Source organism: Calypte anna, chromosome 3 (genome assembly GCF_003957555.1).
Source record: "Calypte anna isolate BGI_N300 chromosome 3, bCalAnn1_v1.p, whole genome shotgun sequence".
NCBI classification, from domain to species: domain Eukaryota; kingdom Metazoa; phylum Chordata; class Aves; order Apodiformes; family Trochilidae; genus Calypte; species Calypte anna.
Window position 1 is genome coordinate 65,037,438 of NC_044246.1, and position 19,116 is coordinate 65,056,553.

Sequence of the window (19,116 nt, forward strand, 5' to 3'; positions counted from 1 at the left end):
TTGATTACTTTTCAAATTATTTTTTGTCATTGTTCAATTTTAAGATGTCTGCAATTTATAAAATACTCTACCATATATAGTGTAATGAAATAGTAGACTTTGGTGGACTCTCTCCAGCCAGTAGTGACAATTTTTCAGCCTGGTAGTTTATTTCCTCCTATTTTACACCCATGCTGGAGTTCTAAGACTGATGGGACAACACTTTTTGTTGTTGTTGTTCTTTTCTTTTTCTGATGGATTCTGCTGGAATTCCGAGACAGAATTCATACAGGTGATAATAAAAGGGAACTAAACAGATCCAGGACAACTGACAAGTTTGATGGAAGAATCTTTAGTATATTCATTAGATAACATTCATAAGAGAGTAAATTGGTGACTGCTTACTTTCATTTGAGTCATGCAATATGCTTCTTATTCCTATAAACATTAAGCAGCTTAATCACTCAGTTTAAATATTCAGTGTTTTTCATGCCTATCAATTCACACCTCCATCAGATATATAATTATGTATTTAGATTTATGTTGTTAGCTCTAATTATATATAGTATAATATAGATACACTTACTTTATTTTTTTATTTTTATTTTATTTTTTTATTTTAATTGGACATCTTTTACTTTTGGACTCTCTAGTTAAAAAGTAAAAGAAAGGGTTTTTTAACTTCTAAAAAGTTAATTTAAAAAAATTAAAAATTGTTCTATCTTTAAAGTGGTTTATGCTCAAGAAAAAAAAACTTTTCTAGAATAAAAAGGTAGTGCAATTAGTGTACTCTGACTAGACTAGTCAGAGACTAGTCCACAGCTAGAACAGTTATTTGTTTAATGAGAACGAGCAAGATCTGGAGTTTAAAAAAATGTGTAAATAAAATGTAAGGAGAAATTTGTTTTTATTTTGACAGATGAGTTTGCTTTCAGAAAGAGTTCCCACTCCTGTAACTGGTGCAGACTCAACTTCATCAATAAGTCTGGAGTCAAAAGACATGTAAGTTGGTGCTTGGTTTATGCACATGCACAGGTGAACACACACTGCTACTTTATCCACGGTGGAGGCATCTTATAACCCTGAGAGTTTTTTGTGAAAAGCATAGGGATAAGTAGAGAGATAGCATAGGTCTCAGTAGAGTTACAAAACTGTCTTGCCCTTTAAGGATTTTCTTTTTTTACAGAGAGTGTTTAATATGTGTAAAACTGACTTACGGTTTTCTTTAACTATAGAAATTGGTTTGAGGAAAATGTGAATTAGAAAGCATAAAACAAAATAACTGTCAGAGGCTATCTTATGGCTTTGATGTGTCTTTAATTTAAAATGCTGTTCTGAGGTACCTACATCTTAAAAACACTCTATAGTAAGATGGGCAGAATTTGGCTGAAAGCCTTACTTACTTACCTGAAGTAAGTAGGTATTAACTGAACACCATCCTTCCTTTTATACTAAAAATTTATGTCCCTTTATGGATGTTTGAATGCATTAAGGTGAAAAATATACAAATGTTTACAAGCCTTAAAATTCAGAACCATGTTGTTAGTGCAGAACCAATTTAATTAAGTAAATTCTTGTTTATACTTTACCATAAATCTCATTTATAATTTGCAAAAGTAGCAGTTACTAGTCTAGCTTGTGGTGTCGTGTGAAGTGGTGATAGCAGTTCAAATCTATTACTAAAAAGAAACCTAGGGATGCAATGCTCTCTGAGTGAGGGGGCTTAACTAATCACAGCCATGGACAGAAGCTATAATTTCTTCCTAGCATCTAGATTTTTTTCATTTGACTATGGAACAAGACAGACAGACGTATTTCAGGGTGACATTTTTGCTTCTGAACATGACATGGCAGAGATTCTGCAGGAGATGTAATTTAAGTTTGGGGTAACAGTACACTGCTGCAAGAAAAGCTGCATGCTGCTTGCTAGTGATAGGAGTCAAAAATGGGAATGAGAAATGAGAGAGAGATAAAGAGATGAGAATCCAGCAAGCAAATATTTTCAGAGAAACAGAATCACAAGGTGATACCTGCAGGGGTGGTACCTACTCAAAGGTGATGTAATGGCTTCTACTTTATTTTTAGGGCATAGCATATTTTATAAGGCAGAGAGTATTATCATACTTTATTCTTGCAATTGCTGCTCTTCCTGCAGTGTCTGTAGATAATATTTTCCATGTACTGCTGTTAGTACATGAAGCTATTGTGTATAACACCTTATTTTCATAATTCTATACTAATTTCTAGCAAGACACTTTTTCTCCTCAACCATGAGGTTTTATTAGTTTCTCATAGTGTAATGTACAATTGAATTGGTGGAGAATTCTGTGCCTGCTTTGCCTATTTGTAACTGCCACATTAATACCTGAAAAGATTTTTCTAGAGCCAGATGCTGTCATTAGTAGTCTTAAGGATGGCATGGGTCTTTTGAGTTCCCCATTATACATCATCTATTTATTGTATACATCATATATCTAGCCTTAATTTTGCCAGCCTGAATTTGAATGTTTCTACAAAATGCATACTAATATGTATTACCACTTTCCCAAATGCTTTTTTTTAAACTAATGTGGAAAAAAGAAGGTAGAGTAAACATAGAGTCCAGTGAATGAAGTGCTGTTTTGGTTTGGGTTTTTTTTTCAAGGCTAGAAATCATAGTTTGTTTTTTTTTTCCCTTGCCTTTTTATGTATCATTTCAATGGGTATCTTTCTACCTTTGCAGTTTGTTATGGGAAGAGGCTTTGTTAGATTCCTTGCTAAATTTTTCTGCCACACCCAAAGGACTGTTTCTGCTTCATAGTACAGGTGCCACAAATGATTGTGTAAACTTCTTGTTCAGCCGTTTATCAAAAAACCTTCAGGTGAGCATTAGAGTCTATACATTTTTTCTTTCTTTTAACAACTATAATAAAAGAGAGACAAAATAAAATAATAAGAAAATACATCCAGAAACCATTCTGTCAATTTTTGCAAAAATGGATTTAAAATGTGGCTTAAGATCTTTGATACTGGTTCCACACTGATTTAAGTTTATTGGATGTTACTTATCTTCAGAATGTCAGGCATATATATAGCTTTTCTGACTTCTGCCAAGTTTGAAATGCTAAGAAATGTTTTGTGTTTTTTTCTAAGTGCAAATTTTTCTATACCAAGTTGGTAGGTGATGTTGAAAACTAGATATACTAGACAATACTTGAGATGTAAGAAAAAATCAATAGTATGCATTTTAGGAGAAATAAAAAACATGCTACAGACATACCACAGGATGTGTGCAAAAAGAATTAGTATTACAATGTTTCTGTTATTTGCTGGTATTGCATGTCTAAACCATGATATTTTGCATTTAAATTTAGATACCTGATAAAGTATTTTGGAATCTGACCCTGGTAAGTCTCCAGAGGGTAATGTCTATGAACCATTCAGGTTTAAATTCTGGATTAAATTCTGTAAACAGCTCTAGGAGAGATCCATATTTAAGAGATCATTTGTGAGTTTTATGCCCACTGAGTAACTAACACTGTGCTTTCATATTTGTTACTAGGAGACAAACCAGTATGAAGAATTTGGTACCAGAGTGATGGTTTCACAAATGGCTTCAACACCAACAGGTGCAGTAGCTCTACAGAGATCAGGTAAATGGAAGATTGCTGATGTTACAAATACTTAAATGCTGTAGTCTTGCATACGAGAAAAAGAAGGTGAGAAAGACATTAAAAAGGTCAACCAAGTGGGATGACTAAACAGCATTAGCAAAGGCTGCTTAAACATCTATTGATTTCTTCTTGATGAAAATTTATTCTTACCATTTTTTAAGCCATCCACTCCCACAGATGCAGTGCTTTGTTTTTGGTTTTTAATTCAGTTATGCAAAATTTTTACTTTATTTGTTTGAGTTTCCATAAATTTCTTGCATGTTTATGAAGACTTCTTTATCTGTTAAAGAACAAATTGCAAATAAGTTGTTGGCAATTTGCGAGTGTTTCTTGGTGTCCTACAGATCAGAGTTAGTAACTGTTGATTTCTGTAATTTGTATGTACTTTTCCATGGTTACTGAAGAGTGAGAAACTGCAAAGACCTAAATGTCTCTGGTGCTCTTATACAATAAGGAAATGGAACTGAGATTGTTTGAATTCCCCCTTGTGTCAAAAACAAATAGTAGACCAAAAGTAAGGAGCACTGAATTTTTCAACACTGAGAGGAGGTTGTGTAGTTTATGTGAAGTTTATACTAATCCTGTAACTTATATTTGAAGATTTCAGAGTTATATGGTTATCTTTCCCTCTTCTACTTTAATATTCAATCTTTTAAATTCAGCTAGTAGTACTTCTAAAGATTTTTTTCAGTTCTAAGCTTTTCACTATAGTATGTCTACATTTCTTAATGAGTTATAGTCAATCTGTATTTTTAAAAACCACAAACCCAATAGTATCTAAGCCTGGATATGTAGCAGATAATTTGTTAAAAAAGGTCAGATCATTCACATGGAAGTTGTATAAATATCATCCTACTCTAGTATAGCAGTCTTTCAAACTGTTGCTATAGATTTTAGATTGAATATTAGCAAACTGCTGCCGAAAGGCAGTTTGACTAAAGGACTTGGAATAGAAGAGAGAATAATCCTCAGGCAATCTGTCTGGTGAAATTTTAGTCCACAATGTAGAGAATTTTAAGAATCTGTTTTAGAATTTTGGTGTAAAGTGGTTTTTTATATGAAAATAGTTTTTTTGGTATTTTTACCATTCTCACAATTAGAAAAAAAATTTGGTTTAGGTTTTGTAAAGGCACTTGTAACTGAACTATGGGCTCTCTTGGAGTGTGGAAAAGATGATGTTAGGATAACCCAACCCAAATCTACTCCAGTGGACCCCATTGACCAAAGCTGTCAGAAGGTGAGAAATTACTTTATCTTATGTATTAGCATAGAGGAAAATGTATGGTATTGAATGCCAGATACTTTTCAGAGAATTTTTATTGTGACTCTACTTGCTTCTTGGCATGTGGGGTAAAATTATTATAATATGCTAGTCAAATGGTGACTGGTTGAAAGGATTAATCTGTTGCATGGCAGGTTACAATGCCAACGATCCATTAATTTCAATATAAAATAATAAATAAAATAATGGCAAAAGTGAAAGTCTTAAAATACGGGCCATTAGTTCTATTCCCTGATTACTGGAGTATAATCGGGGAGAGTGATGCATTTTAGAGTATGCTGTGTCTCTAGATTTTAAAGTTATTTGATAGTGAAAATATTGTAATTCTTGAAATTTCTTGTACAATTTGGTAGACAATATGTGTTTCACAGACACTGTTGCCTTCTTAGATTATATAGGCACCTTCCAGGTTTTGCAGTCTTGTTTTGGGCAGCTCTGTTTATGTCAAGTTTGGTCTACAAATAAGGATAAGAAAAAACTTAAATGGCAAATAATTGCTAATATTTATTTTGTTATACTTAACATTACCTTTTGTCTCCTACTTTTGTCTTTTTCTAGTCTTTTCTTTCTCTAGTAAACTTACTCACTTACCCTGCAGTTTTTGAGCTCCTGAATAAACAAAATATACCAAATAAACCAACATACTCACTCCGTGAAGTACCTACAGATATTATTGTAAGTGTAATTTTTTTATTTTGAATGAAAAATAAATACTTCTGTGAGGGCATCTCTCCTGATAAAATGTTACTGTAAAAATAGAGTCAACTTTTTCTAGATTTTGAAATTTTTTTGCATTTTGTATTATATACAGCATGAGGGCAGTATATGCACATATCACTTCATATTAACCTAAATTTTAATTTTGAAATCCTAAAGGTAATATCAAATTTAATACCTAATTTAGAGATCATCTTTCCTGGCTTATGTTAGAACTGTGTTTTTACATGGGGAAAAAAGTGATGGATAAACACCTTTGTATGTGCATGCATTTACATGCTGGGAAAATGCTAGAAAATATCTATACTTGTATTTTATGTGATACTGCTCTATCACAGGTATCTGTGAATTTAAAAAAAAATAAGAAAAGCTGATTGGAAAAGTTATTGGAAAGTTATTGTTTGGGGCGTATTTCAGTCCTATGAAGGATCTTATTGCCATTTCTGTATTTAGTATTATTTCATCTTTGTTTCTGCAACTGCAGTCCATTAGGTTTTCTTCTCATCCAGAAGCCACGGGCTAATGTAGACTGTGACCCTGAGTAACAAAATCAGACTTTTTCTAGGGAGCCAGCATGTGGAATTGCTGTTGTGTTAAAGTGTGTTTAGCACAAGTTCTCTATTGCTGGAATTTTAAGTTGCTTGTCTTAAACAGAGTCTATCACAATAGTGTATGTCATGTTTTGAGGTTTCTTTGTAGTTCTTTTTCATAGTATTGCTTTGATTTTAGGAAGAAATGGGATGCTTTAATTTTTCCAGTCCACCCAGTGTTGGTGTGCCCACTAGTGAATAGCTCTGTTTAGGCATCAAGTTTTCTGGGGCACTGGCAGAGACAGATTTATGTTGAAGGTGGTACATATTTGAGAGTTTTCAGATTGGGATAGATCTTAAGTAATGATTTTTGTAATTTTAGAAAGCCTGTGTTCTTTTGGCTTTAGAGGCACTTTCTGGAATTCTGTAATTACAGAAATAGTAATACTGATACAATTGTTCAAAGTTCTCTTGAACAGTTACGTGATGTTTTGCATGGGATTTTTCTCATTTAACTACATGAATCCATGTGTGAAAAGTGGATTTTGCAATCCTAAACTAGAAATCCAAGATTATAGATCTCTAGTGCCTCCAGTCCCTGAAGAGGGCTTGAAAACTTTTTGCATGGGTATGTAGTCAGGGGAAAAGAGAAGATAGTTTTACACTGTAAGAGGGTAGATCTGGATTAGACATTAATAAGAAATTCTTCACCATGAGGGCAGCAAGACACTGGCACAGGTTGCCCAGGGAAGTTGTGGATGCCCCTCCATGGAAGTGTTCAAGGCCAGGTTGCATGAGGCTTGGAGCAATGTGGTCTAGTGGGAGGTGTCCCTGCCCATGGCAGAGGGGTTGAAACTAGGTGATCTTTAGAGCTCCTTCCAACTCAAACCATGTTATGATTCTATGTAGTTAACAGAAGGGAAATTGTCAGTTCATTTAATGTTAGTATAAAATGTAATGACTAAGTCTACACCCTCAGAAAACTTCTGGAATTAAGCATACGTCTAGATTTGTTATAGACACATTTTTGGGCAGTGATTGCAGAGAGCTAAAGATAAAATGTTTGACCAGATGGCAATGGTTAGAAAGCAAAGTAAAAGCAATTTCAGTGCCACTAGAAGATTGTGTTAGAACACTTAATTGCTTTGTGTGCTTTGTTTTCTGTATTTTCAAATCATGTCATGTTGCAAACTTTTAATATTTATACTGTACTATATTTGATAATGCACAAAACTTAATTATCTCTGTTTGCCCTATATTTCTTAAATGCACAGTATTTAAACATTTTTTTCTCCTTTGTATCTCTGGCTAACAAGCTGCATTATTGACTGAAAAGATTATCAGTTGGGTTTTTACTGTCTATAACTGTTCAGTAATCAGGTTTTTATTTTGTTCCTTTAGAAAAATCTTTTTTAATACGTGTCAGATTATTTTTAACTCTGTTTCCCATGGAAAGTGTTTTAGAAAATGGAACAGGGTCCTTTTACCTGTCTCTACTATTCTTTTCTACGTTTAATTTTAGAATACTCATAGCTATAAAGCTATTACATGCACAAAATATAAAATAATACAGGAGACTCATACAGGAGATATTTACATTTTTCTTCCTTTGGCAGGATATCATTGACAGGCTTATAATTTTGAATTCAGAAGCTAAAATTCGTTCGTTATTCAATTATGAACAATCACATGTCTTTGGTCTGAGGTAAGATGCTAATTTTTTCTTCTCTGGTCACATTAGGTAATAGGATATATCATGCTTGGATGTGTTGCTTCTGCTAAGATAATGTTGTTTGGATTTTATTATGCAAGAAGATGAAATTCTTCCCTTTTAAAAAAACATAAGAAGATTAAATGAAAAATGACCTATGAAATGAGAATAGCAATGAGTCTAATCTTATTACCTGTAAATGGATATATTGTAATATGATAAGCAGTAATAGAAATTGCATGTTGTTATTTTGTCTAGTTGATTGAAAAGAATATGTGGTACATGCATGAATAAATAGTACTGAAATACTGAAATAATCAGTAATTTTTGCCATGTTTATATCAATTTGGTTTGTCTAGTTTCCCTGTGTTTGTTTTTTTTTTCTTTTTAGTTTTTTTTTAATGTATTAATTACCAATTTTCACCGAAACTTATTTTGAGAAGGACAGTACCATTTGATGTGAAATATTTCTAGAACATGAAGAAGCACTTAAAATATGCTCGCAATGTCATGCTCGTGCTAAGTAATATTAAGTGCTTTGCAAATTTTTAACATAGAAATTATTTTCTGTCTTTTAATTTTCTGTATTCCAAAGTTGATTATGTAAATCCTTGAATTCATATTTTTGTTATGAATATGTTTTGTGCATTTGATATAAAATATCTGCTGGATTGTACTTCATGGTATGGAAAATTGAAAACCTTGCTTGGCAAGAGATATAGCCCAATTGGTTAAGTACTGCAATGTTAGCTTTCTACAACTGTATTTGTACTTTGAGAATACATTAAAATTATTTCATACTACTATGATTAACCATACCATGCATTATAATTTGCTGATAAGCCTGAGCATGGAGGAGATGAACAGTGGTAGAATTTGGAGTTGATAGTTGGTAGAATTTGGAGTTGATAGATAGGTGATTGTGCCATATAATTGCTCTTTGGGAGGAAATCACCAGTTGAATAGGAATAAGAAGTCCTGAGATGAAATTTCAAAAATAAGACACTATTCTTCATTTAAGATTACACTGACTCCATAAAAAGCTTGTCATAACTGCCATTGATTTAATTAGGGATAAAGGAAAGTGAGATGTTTCACAGTTTAAAGGAATAGTTTACTTTAAGATTGTGTTCTGCCTTTGTAAGATTAAAAACCAGAATTCTCCTACAATGAAGTTAGGAACTCTTGTAAGGTACCAAAAAAATTGAAGTATTCAACCTGATTGTGTAAGAGGTTGACTCCCATGCTGTGAGACAGAGACTGGTACACAAATATAGGGATCATGTGTTGAAGTTGAACTGAATGCTGTCAGATTTCAAGAAAAGATCAAGTAGCAGTTTCATTGCAGGCTTTCAACACTACTCATAACAATGTTGGATATCATGTAAAGGCATTTATTTTTTAAAAAATATAATTTTCAATAGAAGCTTTGTGTTCTGCAGGGACTCCAGGAATCTCAGTGGTATTAAGAACTTCATATTCAACTTCATTTCGTTCAGTCTTTTTTTTATTTTATTTTTTTACCCCGTTCCCTATTCCCTTCCCCTTTGCCTGGGAATTTTAATATGGGCATGTGAATAGCACAAACTGTGGTATTTTATTTTTTTAAATGGCTTTTCATGATAATATGGGGTGTGGTGTACAAAAGATTTTTGCAAATAGTAGAAAATTGGTACATATAAGCCTTTTATTTTGACTAATTCAACTGCCTGGACAAAGAATTTTTATTGTTACATAGATATTCAAAGTTCTCTGTTAGAAAGGTATCAGAATTCTGGATGTTTCTGTAATTTGTCATGCTTACTCACATGTGTTATTCACATTATTAAGGCTTATAAGAAACCCTAGGATATATTATCTGAATATCATAAATATACAGTTTATTTTAAACACCTTTTGTCATCAAGTTCTGTGAGCTTTTCTGTGAGTGCTGCTGATTGCAGATGTGTGCTCTGTAAACTGAATCATGTCTTGTGCAGTTGTTTTTCCCATGATTGAGTTCATCAAGAATACCAAATCAAGCAGCAGTGAGATCACATAGTATCAGCTGCTCAACAGATCAGAAAATTCAGAAATTAAAGAATCATAAGATGTCTTAGGTTGGTAGGGACCTTAGAGATCATCTACTCCAGCCTCCCTGCCATGGGCAAGGATGTCTCTCAGACGTCTTTTTTGAAACAAACAGTATTAATTATTAAGGGGAAACTTTAAGCAAGACATTGGAGATGAGAAAAGTGGAAGTATATAAACAGTTTCCCTCTGATTTTAAAACTTCCACTTCAATGTTCCACTTCAAAGCAGATTTGTACTTATTTATAAGCAGAAATTCTATCAGTTGGCCAATATTCATTGGTAAAATAACACTGAAGGCTGTTTCAGGCACTCTTGTACAGGCTGAAAATCTGGGTGTATAGGAACTAATGCAAAAGTTCTCAAGTCTTTCTGTTAAGAAGTATTCTGAATTTAAATGCTCAAATCCTAGAGAGAAGAAATTCACAGCAATAATCAAAGTAATAAATTAACATACTAAAGACAGAAAATTTCAGCCCACAGCTTGGACAGGAGCACCCTGTGCTGGGTTAGGAACTGGCTGGAGGGCCGGGCCCAGAGAGTGGTGCTGAATGGGGCTGCATCCAGTTGGCGGCCGGTCACTAGTGGTGTCCCCCAGGGATCAGTATTGGGCCCAGTTCTGTTTAATATCTTTATCGACGACTTAGACAAAGGGATTGAGTCCATCATCAGCAAATTCGCAGATGACACCAAGCTGGGAGGAAGTGTGGACCAACTGGAAGGCAGGAGGGCTCTGCAGAGGGACCTGGACAGACTAGAGAGCTGGGCCGATTCCAACGGGATGAGGTTCAACAAGGCCAAGTGCCGGGTCCTGCACTTTGGCCACAACAACCCCATGCAGCGCTACAGGCTGGGCACAGAGTGGGTGGAGAGCAGCCAGGCAGAAAGGGACCTGGGAGTCTGCATTGACAAGAAACTGAACATGAGCCAGCAGTGTGCCCAGGTGGCCAAGAAGGCCAATGGCATCCTGGCCTGTATCAGAAACAGCATCACCAGCAGGTCCATGGAGGTGATTCTTCCCCTGTACTCAGCGCTGGTGAGGCCACACCTCGAGTACTGTGTCCAGTTCTGGGCCCCTCAGTTTAAGAAGGATGTAGAGGTCCTGGAACAGGTCCAAAGGAGGGCAACCAGGCTGGTGAAGGGACTCGAGCACAGACCCTATGAGGAGAGGCTGAGGGAGCTGGGGCTGTTCAGCCTGAAGAAGAGGAGGCTCAAGGAAGACCTCATTGCTGTCTACAACTACCTGAAAGGAGGCTGTAGCGAGGTGGGAACTGGACTCTTTTCACAGACGACCTTCAACAAGACAAGAGGACACAGTCTTAAGTTGTGCCAGGGGAGGTTTAGGTTAGATATTAGAAAGAATTTCTTCACGGAGAGGGTGATTAGGCTATGGAATGGACTGCCCGGTGAGGTGGTAGATTCTCCGTCCCTGGAGACATTTAAAAAAAGACTGGATGTGGCACTCAGTGCCATGGTCTAGCAACTGCTCCGGTGGGTCAAGGGTTGGACTAGATGATCTCTGAGGTCCCTTCCAACCCGGCTAATTCTATGATTCTATGATTCTATAAATTTAATGATTATCTACATGTCTCTAATACAGGTGTACCTGATATCATACAATTTAATGGCTGTGAGAAAGACAGGTTTTCATAAAGTTTGACACTGGAGGTCTTAACCACCTCTCTCTCTCAAGGCCAATCCCATTGAATCTCTATAACTTATATAAACAAAGGAATTACGTAAACAGCAGTTATATACTTTTTCTTTCAGACTGAGTTATATGGCATCAAGGCAATATATCTGTATTTCAGTACAGTGAATTCATCTATGAGTTCTGAAGCTTTACAACCTGTCAAGAAAATATATGCATATATTATATTTTCAAAGCCTCTGCCTAAAGCATTATTCTAGTGTTTATATATTGCTGTTCTCTGAGTTTTCTGTGAATATTAGTGACACTGTATTGTTAACTGGATTAAAGACTGTAAAAAACCCAATTTTTTACCTTCGATAATCAACCTCTTTTTCCCAAAAGCATCAGTACTCCAAAATAAATTCAAAGATACTCAGTCAGTGCTGGCTTGCTTAAAAACAACAGGAAAACTACATTACTGGGAACAGGCATAGGCTGTTGGCAGTGGGAGGGGATCAGAGTTACCTTTCAAAATATTCCCTTCATTTAACAAAGTAAATCTATAACATACTGTTCCTGATTCTTTGTTTTCAATATTGTTTTTTTCTTTTTCTTCTTTTGGTTTTTTTTTCCCTCTATGATGATATTGATAATATGGCATTAATAGGCATCTGAATAAAGAGGAAAAAAAACCTTTTCATTCTTTGGGTATGGATCTTACACACATATGCCACTTTTTTGTTCTTTTTTTGTTTCCTACCCTTCCCCTTAACCCCCCCAGTGCCTTATTTTGCCTGTAAGTCCATAAAACTCATAAATATTGTAAGATCAAAAGGTCTCTTGTATGTACATTCAGAATCAGAAGAATTTTTATTAGCCTCATGCTTATTCACTGAAACACCTCACACTGGTGGGTGTCAAGCAACCAGGGCAGCACATTGTTCAAGAGTTTGTCTTTCTGCAAGAAAATAGCTGGAAAACTGTGAGAGTAAAATACTTTTCATTCAGCTAAGCAAATTGGGGCTGTTTAAAGACAAATTCTTGAACCATATGCTGTTCTTGTTCCTGGACAAGGTATCTGAAGGTAACCTATTTTGTAGAGTCATAATTTGAGCAGCAATAAAAAATAGATTTATTTTAGGCCTGTGTAAGGTAAGGCTGAAAAAGAGTATTTATTACAATGCTCTGCATGAATCTTTTAAAAACGTTTCTGTTGCTATGAAATTACAGAAAATTGTAAATATTACTCTTAGTCACATGTTCATCAATATCAGCCTGGGGATTGTAGAGCTACAGAGAAGCCTGCTACAGAATATTGGCTTATTATTTTCAGATATGTATGGTAAATATTTTGTCATTTAAAATACGTGGTGAATTTTTTTTTCTTATAATACTCATTTTCTTACTTGCTGAATGACTGCAGAAGATGATAATAATGTATCTATGTGTGATGGTTTACAAAAGTAGTAAGAGATGCATTTTATGTCATTTTAAGTGTGTTTTCTATTTAGCTAGTTTCTGTTTAGTGATAGACAGTTCTTTGCAAACAAATCTCTTCCTTCCAAGTGGAAGGAATGCTGAATGTGTTTGAGGGAAAAGACTTCTGCAGTTGTGATCACTGGAGCATACACATGTCCTGTGAATCTTTGACCACTGTTTAATAATCCAAAGTTAAAAGAAGACAGAGTCTACATTAGTAGTGGTGGGGACTTGCAACAGGATAATGTCAGCATGCTTCCACATTCTGTAGTTGTAAAGTAACTTCAATTATATGTTTCTCATAGGTTTATATATTTATATAGATTTATATATAATTATTATAGGTTTATTCATTTCAAGTAATTTATACTTTCAAGTAATTTATACTTTCAAGTAATTTATTCTATAATTTATTTATTACTTTAAGAAATTTATACTACTTATCACAGGAGATCCTGTGATAAGGTTATGTCACTTAAGCAAGAACGAGGTCCTGCTACTGTAAAGATATTCTAACTGGAACAGTTTTTTGCCTACTTACATTTTTAATATTGATTCCAACCAAAGTCATATTATTTTGTGGTCTTAAAAGGAAATAACTGAAAAACATTATAATAATCTATTCTCATAATGGGTGATTTCAGCAACTTGGAAAATTCATAGGTGGTTTAATTATATTATTTTCAGTTGAACAGATTTAGAGATGCAACATAAAAAAGAATGTGTTTTTTTTTAGCAGCTAGAATTATTTGCTAGCTGTTTTATATCCCATGAAGGACCTTCTGTTCTGCCATAATTAAAGAAGCCGTGTGATTCCACTTACCAAAATCAAGGAGATAGTCAGTTTGGCCACACAACTGTTAGTTAGTATGTTAGTATTATATTAGTTAATATGTTAATATTGACTAACAGACTGTAGATTTGAAACAATACATATTCTCTAGTTCATATCAAGTCTTATGTGAACAAAAAATATAATTCTCATCAGACTTAATCTATTTTGTGTTGTATGAATGTGATAATAAGAAAAAATAAAAATTGCAATAAGAATGTTCAGTCATTATTTTCCAGGGCCAGGAAATTTGCAATTAAATTATTCTTTTGCCATGTTTGAGTGAATAGAGTAGTTTGAACAACAACAACAGAAAGTAATATGATTTGGACTGACCTCTGCTAGATTTATATAATACATATTGGAGTACTTTCAGGGTTAATTTGCCCTGAAGTTATAAAAGACAATTGTATGTAATGTTCTGCCATGTGTTCTTGTGATTATTAACTTCATTTAGCATTGTTTGTGTTTCTCTGAAATAAATAAATAAACCATACTAGGTTTTTCTAGTTTAATTATATGTTAAATCTTTTGTTGTTTCTGGACAATGTTAAATGTGTTTGTACAGAAGTGCTTAAAAGCCTGTTTTCTAAAGGGAAAAAAAAATGTTTATCTCCATTCTTTCCTGCCACTTCAGACAATCAGAGTTGCATTACCAGTCCTATTATTGTATAATTTCTTCACGTTTCACATGGAATGTCTTATTAAGCCTGTGCCACTTTTGTTGTTTTGTGATATAAACTCAAAACCAGACTGAGTTTACCTGTATTTTCTCTTGAGTTTTGATTGCACATGAAAAAATCTGTTGGGAACCATTCCCTATTTGCTCAAGGCTGTGCCACATGAGTGGCTAAAAGGGATAGAAGTGCTTCTGACCGACCTATTTCTGTCTGGGTGTTTTTCAGACTTCAAGTTGTTGGGGTTAATTTTTTTTTTCCTTCCCATTTTGAGAGCTCATAAATATGTTCACCTTTGTCTTACTCTCTATTATTGGATTCCTGACTGATGTGCTATCATTTCAATGTGTCCATCTCCAGGTTGCTAAATGTGCTGTGCTCTGACCTCAATACCCTCTTACTTTTGGAGACTCAGTATAAGGTGTCACAAGTTTTACTAACAGCTCAGAAGGAAAATGTCACAGAAACTTCAGAAGGGCCAGGGTAAGAAGTGACTGATGTTAATATTGTTTTACCTATCAAATGTATCTCCTCAGAACAAATACCTGAATACCTTAGTCACTTTAAACATACAAACGGTCCACTCAAGTCAGAGTGAAGATTTGTCACAAATACATGCAGATTTGTCATAAATCTTAAAGTATGAATAGACCCAGGCCTTGCTCTTTCTCACATGTCTACCTCAAAAGTGTGAACTACTAAAAAAAAAGTATATTTTCTATTTTTATTTCTGGTTCTCTTAAGTTATTTTTTCTTTTTTTTAAAAAGAGTGGAAAATGTGTGATCTAAATGTCTATTTCTATTTTATATTATTTGTAATGTTATGTAAATAATAGACAGTTATTTTAAAATGTTTATGATTTAAAAGCACCATCAGTAATTTGATTTTTTGTTTTTTTAAAATATGATTTAGTTAACTCTCCAGCTTCTGTGACTTTTCTGAATAAAATTGTGCAATATATCCTTTTATTTTGGGAAGTAAACAGTACCTCAGTCACAGACACTTTGTCCTTCCTCTCAGCATGCTGAATTTTAAGAACTTTCCTCTTACTGTTTGCTATATGGGACCAGTGCAGAGTGTAAACTCAGCAGATGATTATATGCCATTTGAGGATGCAACCTACTAATTTCTTACTAGGAAAAGGTTGTAAGAAATAATTTATAAAAGCAGGTTTTATTTTTTTAAAAATTTTATACCTTCAGCTACACAGTGACTTCAGACAGCTGTGTGTTGTTACGAATAATATATTTTTAACAGCATGAATTTTCTGGTGGGCCAAATAAGGAACAAATTTTGATGGTCTTTCAACTGTGGTTGCCCTAATTACTGGGCCTGTGGACATAACAAAGTTTATGAAGTATTCGACTGTTTTATGTCCAGTAGTTGCTCAGATGTTTTCAATCAGTAAGTAGGAAAGTAGTAAGTTAGGATAATGCTTGCAGACATCTCAAAGTACTTTATGTTTCAGTTTATTTATTTATGCCTTTGTCCAGGTTATGTTTTAAGTCTGGTTTATCTCTTAAGGTATCCTTGCTTATTAAAGTTTTCTGAATTAAAGAGTCAGTAATCAAAGTGGTTCTGATTCTTGGAGTTTTTAGGTTTTGTTTATTTGTTTCCCCAGAGATTTTATAATCGATGGTCTATCAGTGGAGAGAAACCATGTTCTTGTAAGGATAAATCTGATTGGAGGACCACAGGAAAGGATTTTGCCTTTGAGAGGACTAGATAAGGTTAGAATTTAAAGTTTAACAGTTTCTGCTTCCATAACTCCTGTGTTCATTAGTTGAACATTTTTGCTGATCATTCAGCATGTGGAAATACTTTAGCATTAAGAAATACCAGTCCACCTTTACCTTTATAAAGGGATTAAATTTTAAGAAGCTATACAGTGAAAAAAATAGATTTTCCCCACCATTTGGGAAATTTGCATGTGCCCAGGACATATCATAATCAGATGAAATGTTTATATTGCTCTATTTTAATGTTACTTTTGCTGATAAAAAAGTGAGTGCATTTCATCATTTTTTTACTCATGTAACCCCATGTTTTTTTATTAGCTTTACATTTGTTATATCTTGCTTGTATGTGATATTTTTTTCTGTGCTAGCATTTTCATCTGCAGTATCTAATACCTGGAGGTTTCATTGAATCAATGCAGTGTTTGTTAAGAAGCTCCCTAGCTGTTCTGCTTCGTACTACCTGTCAGTCTCATGAAGATGACAAGTAGATAACTGTCAGCACAGCAAAGACAGCTAGATCAATGTATAAAATTGGAAATAATTTTTGTGATGTTTTTTATTTTTATGAAAATAACAATTTCATTTTTTGTTGGCAAAAAGAATTGTAGATCGAAACTGAGTGGTACACACTAGAAAAAAAATCTGGCTCAAATGCTTTTTGGTATCCTTTAATTTTTTTTTCTTAGTTATAGAGCATCACATTGCAAATTTTATTACTGAGTATAATATTGGGGCATAGAAAATAATTCTGGTAGCTTTACCTGTGTGTTAAATTGACCAAATTAATTTCTTTCTGGTCTTGTTTCTAGGGCAGTAATCCATATCCATGGCCTATGTTTTCATCGTTCCCTTTGCCAAAGTGCTATCTTGCAGAAATTCCTAGGAAAACTGAATTCAGACAAGGTACATGGAAAACAAGCAGAGTCGATGTCAAACAAATGTCTCTGTTCATTTTTTGTTTTATCATCCTCTTCACCTCCACTTCCCATCCCCGAGATTATAATCTTATAAATATTTCAGGATATTTCCTTGTTGGCTGCATTTGTAGCTAAATAAGTTCGTTGGGTTGTGCTTGTCTGGTTTTATGCAACTGTCAATCTGGAAAGCTCTGTTTAGTAATCTAATTCTTATGCAAACTTCAAGATTAACCTTTTGGCTTGTGTCAGGTGGGTGACTCATGAGATGTATTTATATCATCTCTCTAGTTAGTGAAGCAAGACAGTATGGTTAAGCTACAGATTTTTGTATGCTGCTTTCCAGATTCAGATCCCTGTGTTTACAGAGCTTGGTGGTGTGTGAAATAGACAGCGTTTAGGATAGTTGGTTTCCGCAGTGAACATCAATTTGTATGTAATGTGGGCAGACTCAAGAATCCTGTGAAGATCAAGGCAAAGCAGTTTAATTCATACAGAGAAATTGTTTTAAGGTTTGAGTTTGCACAGGCAGTGCAAAAGAATATGATAAATGATCCATGATAAATATATCGTTCCTTGTATTTGTTCATGTTTACTGTATACTTGATGTGTACCTATTAGAAAGTGTGAGTTTCCTTAGCAGATACAGATTTTCAAAAGTGATAGAAATTCTGCATTAACTGTGGAATACATAATCTACTCGTAAATATTAAAAAGACCCTATATTTTTATAGAAAAGCAATTCTATTCTTTGGCAAGTGGAAAGACCATTTAGCTATTAGTGGAGGTTTTTTTTTATCTTAACTCTGATAATACTGCTCAGGCTTCTGAAGGCAGTTTTCATAAGACAACAATCAAATCACCTTAAAGTGGGTGCCCAATTCTTTTAAATATTTTTTTCAAGGAGGCAGGTAGTATTGCTCTTGGATTGGAAAAGCATATTTTATTGTATCCCTCAGAGCCTCTCTGATCTCTCATTCAGAGCAGTTCTGTTGCTCATCATGAGCAAATGGAATAATGGGATGAAGATTGTAGTTGTCACTTTTGTGGATGAAAAAAAAGCTAGGAAAGCTAGGGAAGAATTTATTGACTAACAGTAAATTTACTGAAATTAAATTTCAAAGTTTGTAAGTGTGTTTGGTGGAGTATTGAAATATTTTTTCCTTGAAATGGCATTTTTGATATTAAAGGTAACTGAAGTTATATATATATATATATATGTAACTGAAAAATCAACAGAACATTCTTTTTACTAGTGAAACAAAATGTTTTGTATTTGCTGCATGAAAAAAAAAAGAAAAAACCATGGAAAAGTTGAATTTCAGTTCTCATTTAAAAAAAACATTATTCCATCAATTTGGAATGGTGTATGTGTTTGTAGGAAGGTTATATGGAAAAATAAACTTGTCTATTAAGACACATTAATTACTTCAGACAATGTTTATAGTTAGAAAACTATTGGATAGCCATATATCAATGATTCACTTCTCTCAAAAAAAATTTATGGTGAAGCTTCATATAATCTACAAGGATCGTTATTTACATGTGGAAATTAGTTACACAATTTCCCCCTGCTTATAGTGCATCAAGATATCCTGTTGCTTTTCTTTTTTTGTCCTAGTTGTTCAGATATTATTTAAGTAAGATAATTTGAGGAAGAACTGTTTAATGGTGATGAAAGGGTGGTGTAGTCCTTTGCTATTCAGTGCTCAACTACTAAAAGAATGGGTTATTTACTTGGAATTTTAACTATGCTATAGGTTATTAAAAGTTAAACTTTTTAGAACTTTAATAAACTGTAATTTTCTCTCTTCTATTTGCACAGAAGATCTATTTTCCTTTTCTAGCTCTTTGGTTGTGACAGTTGGTGATAAGTTTGACTGAAAAATAGTGTCTGTA

General features: G+C 34.0%; 1 protein-coding gene across 1 annotated transcript in view; it reads left to right on the forward strand.

The window, feature by feature from the left end:
* The window catches only part of TBC1D32 (TBC1 domain family member 32), a 72,142-nt gene that overhangs the window by 24,766 nt on the left and 28,260 nt on the right, over positions 1-19,116 (forward strand). The window contains exons 18-26 of the mRNA XM_030447684.1: positions 899-981; positions 2,702-2,852; positions 3,533-3,611; positions 4,751-4,869; positions 5,473-5,589; positions 7,778-7,866; positions 14,924-15,046; positions 16,186-16,294; positions 17,113-17,206. Of these exons, the coding sequence (XP_030303544.1) occupies positions 899-981; positions 2,702-2,852; positions 3,533-3,611; positions 4,751-4,869; positions 5,473-5,589; positions 7,778-7,866; positions 14,924-15,046; positions 16,186-16,294; positions 17,113-17,206 (964 nt within the window). The remainder of the gene's footprint in view (positions 1-898; positions 982-2,701; positions 2,853-3,532; positions 3,612-4,750; positions 4,870-5,472; positions 5,590-7,777; positions 7,867-14,923; positions 15,047-16,185; positions 16,295-17,112; positions 17,207-19,116) is intronic.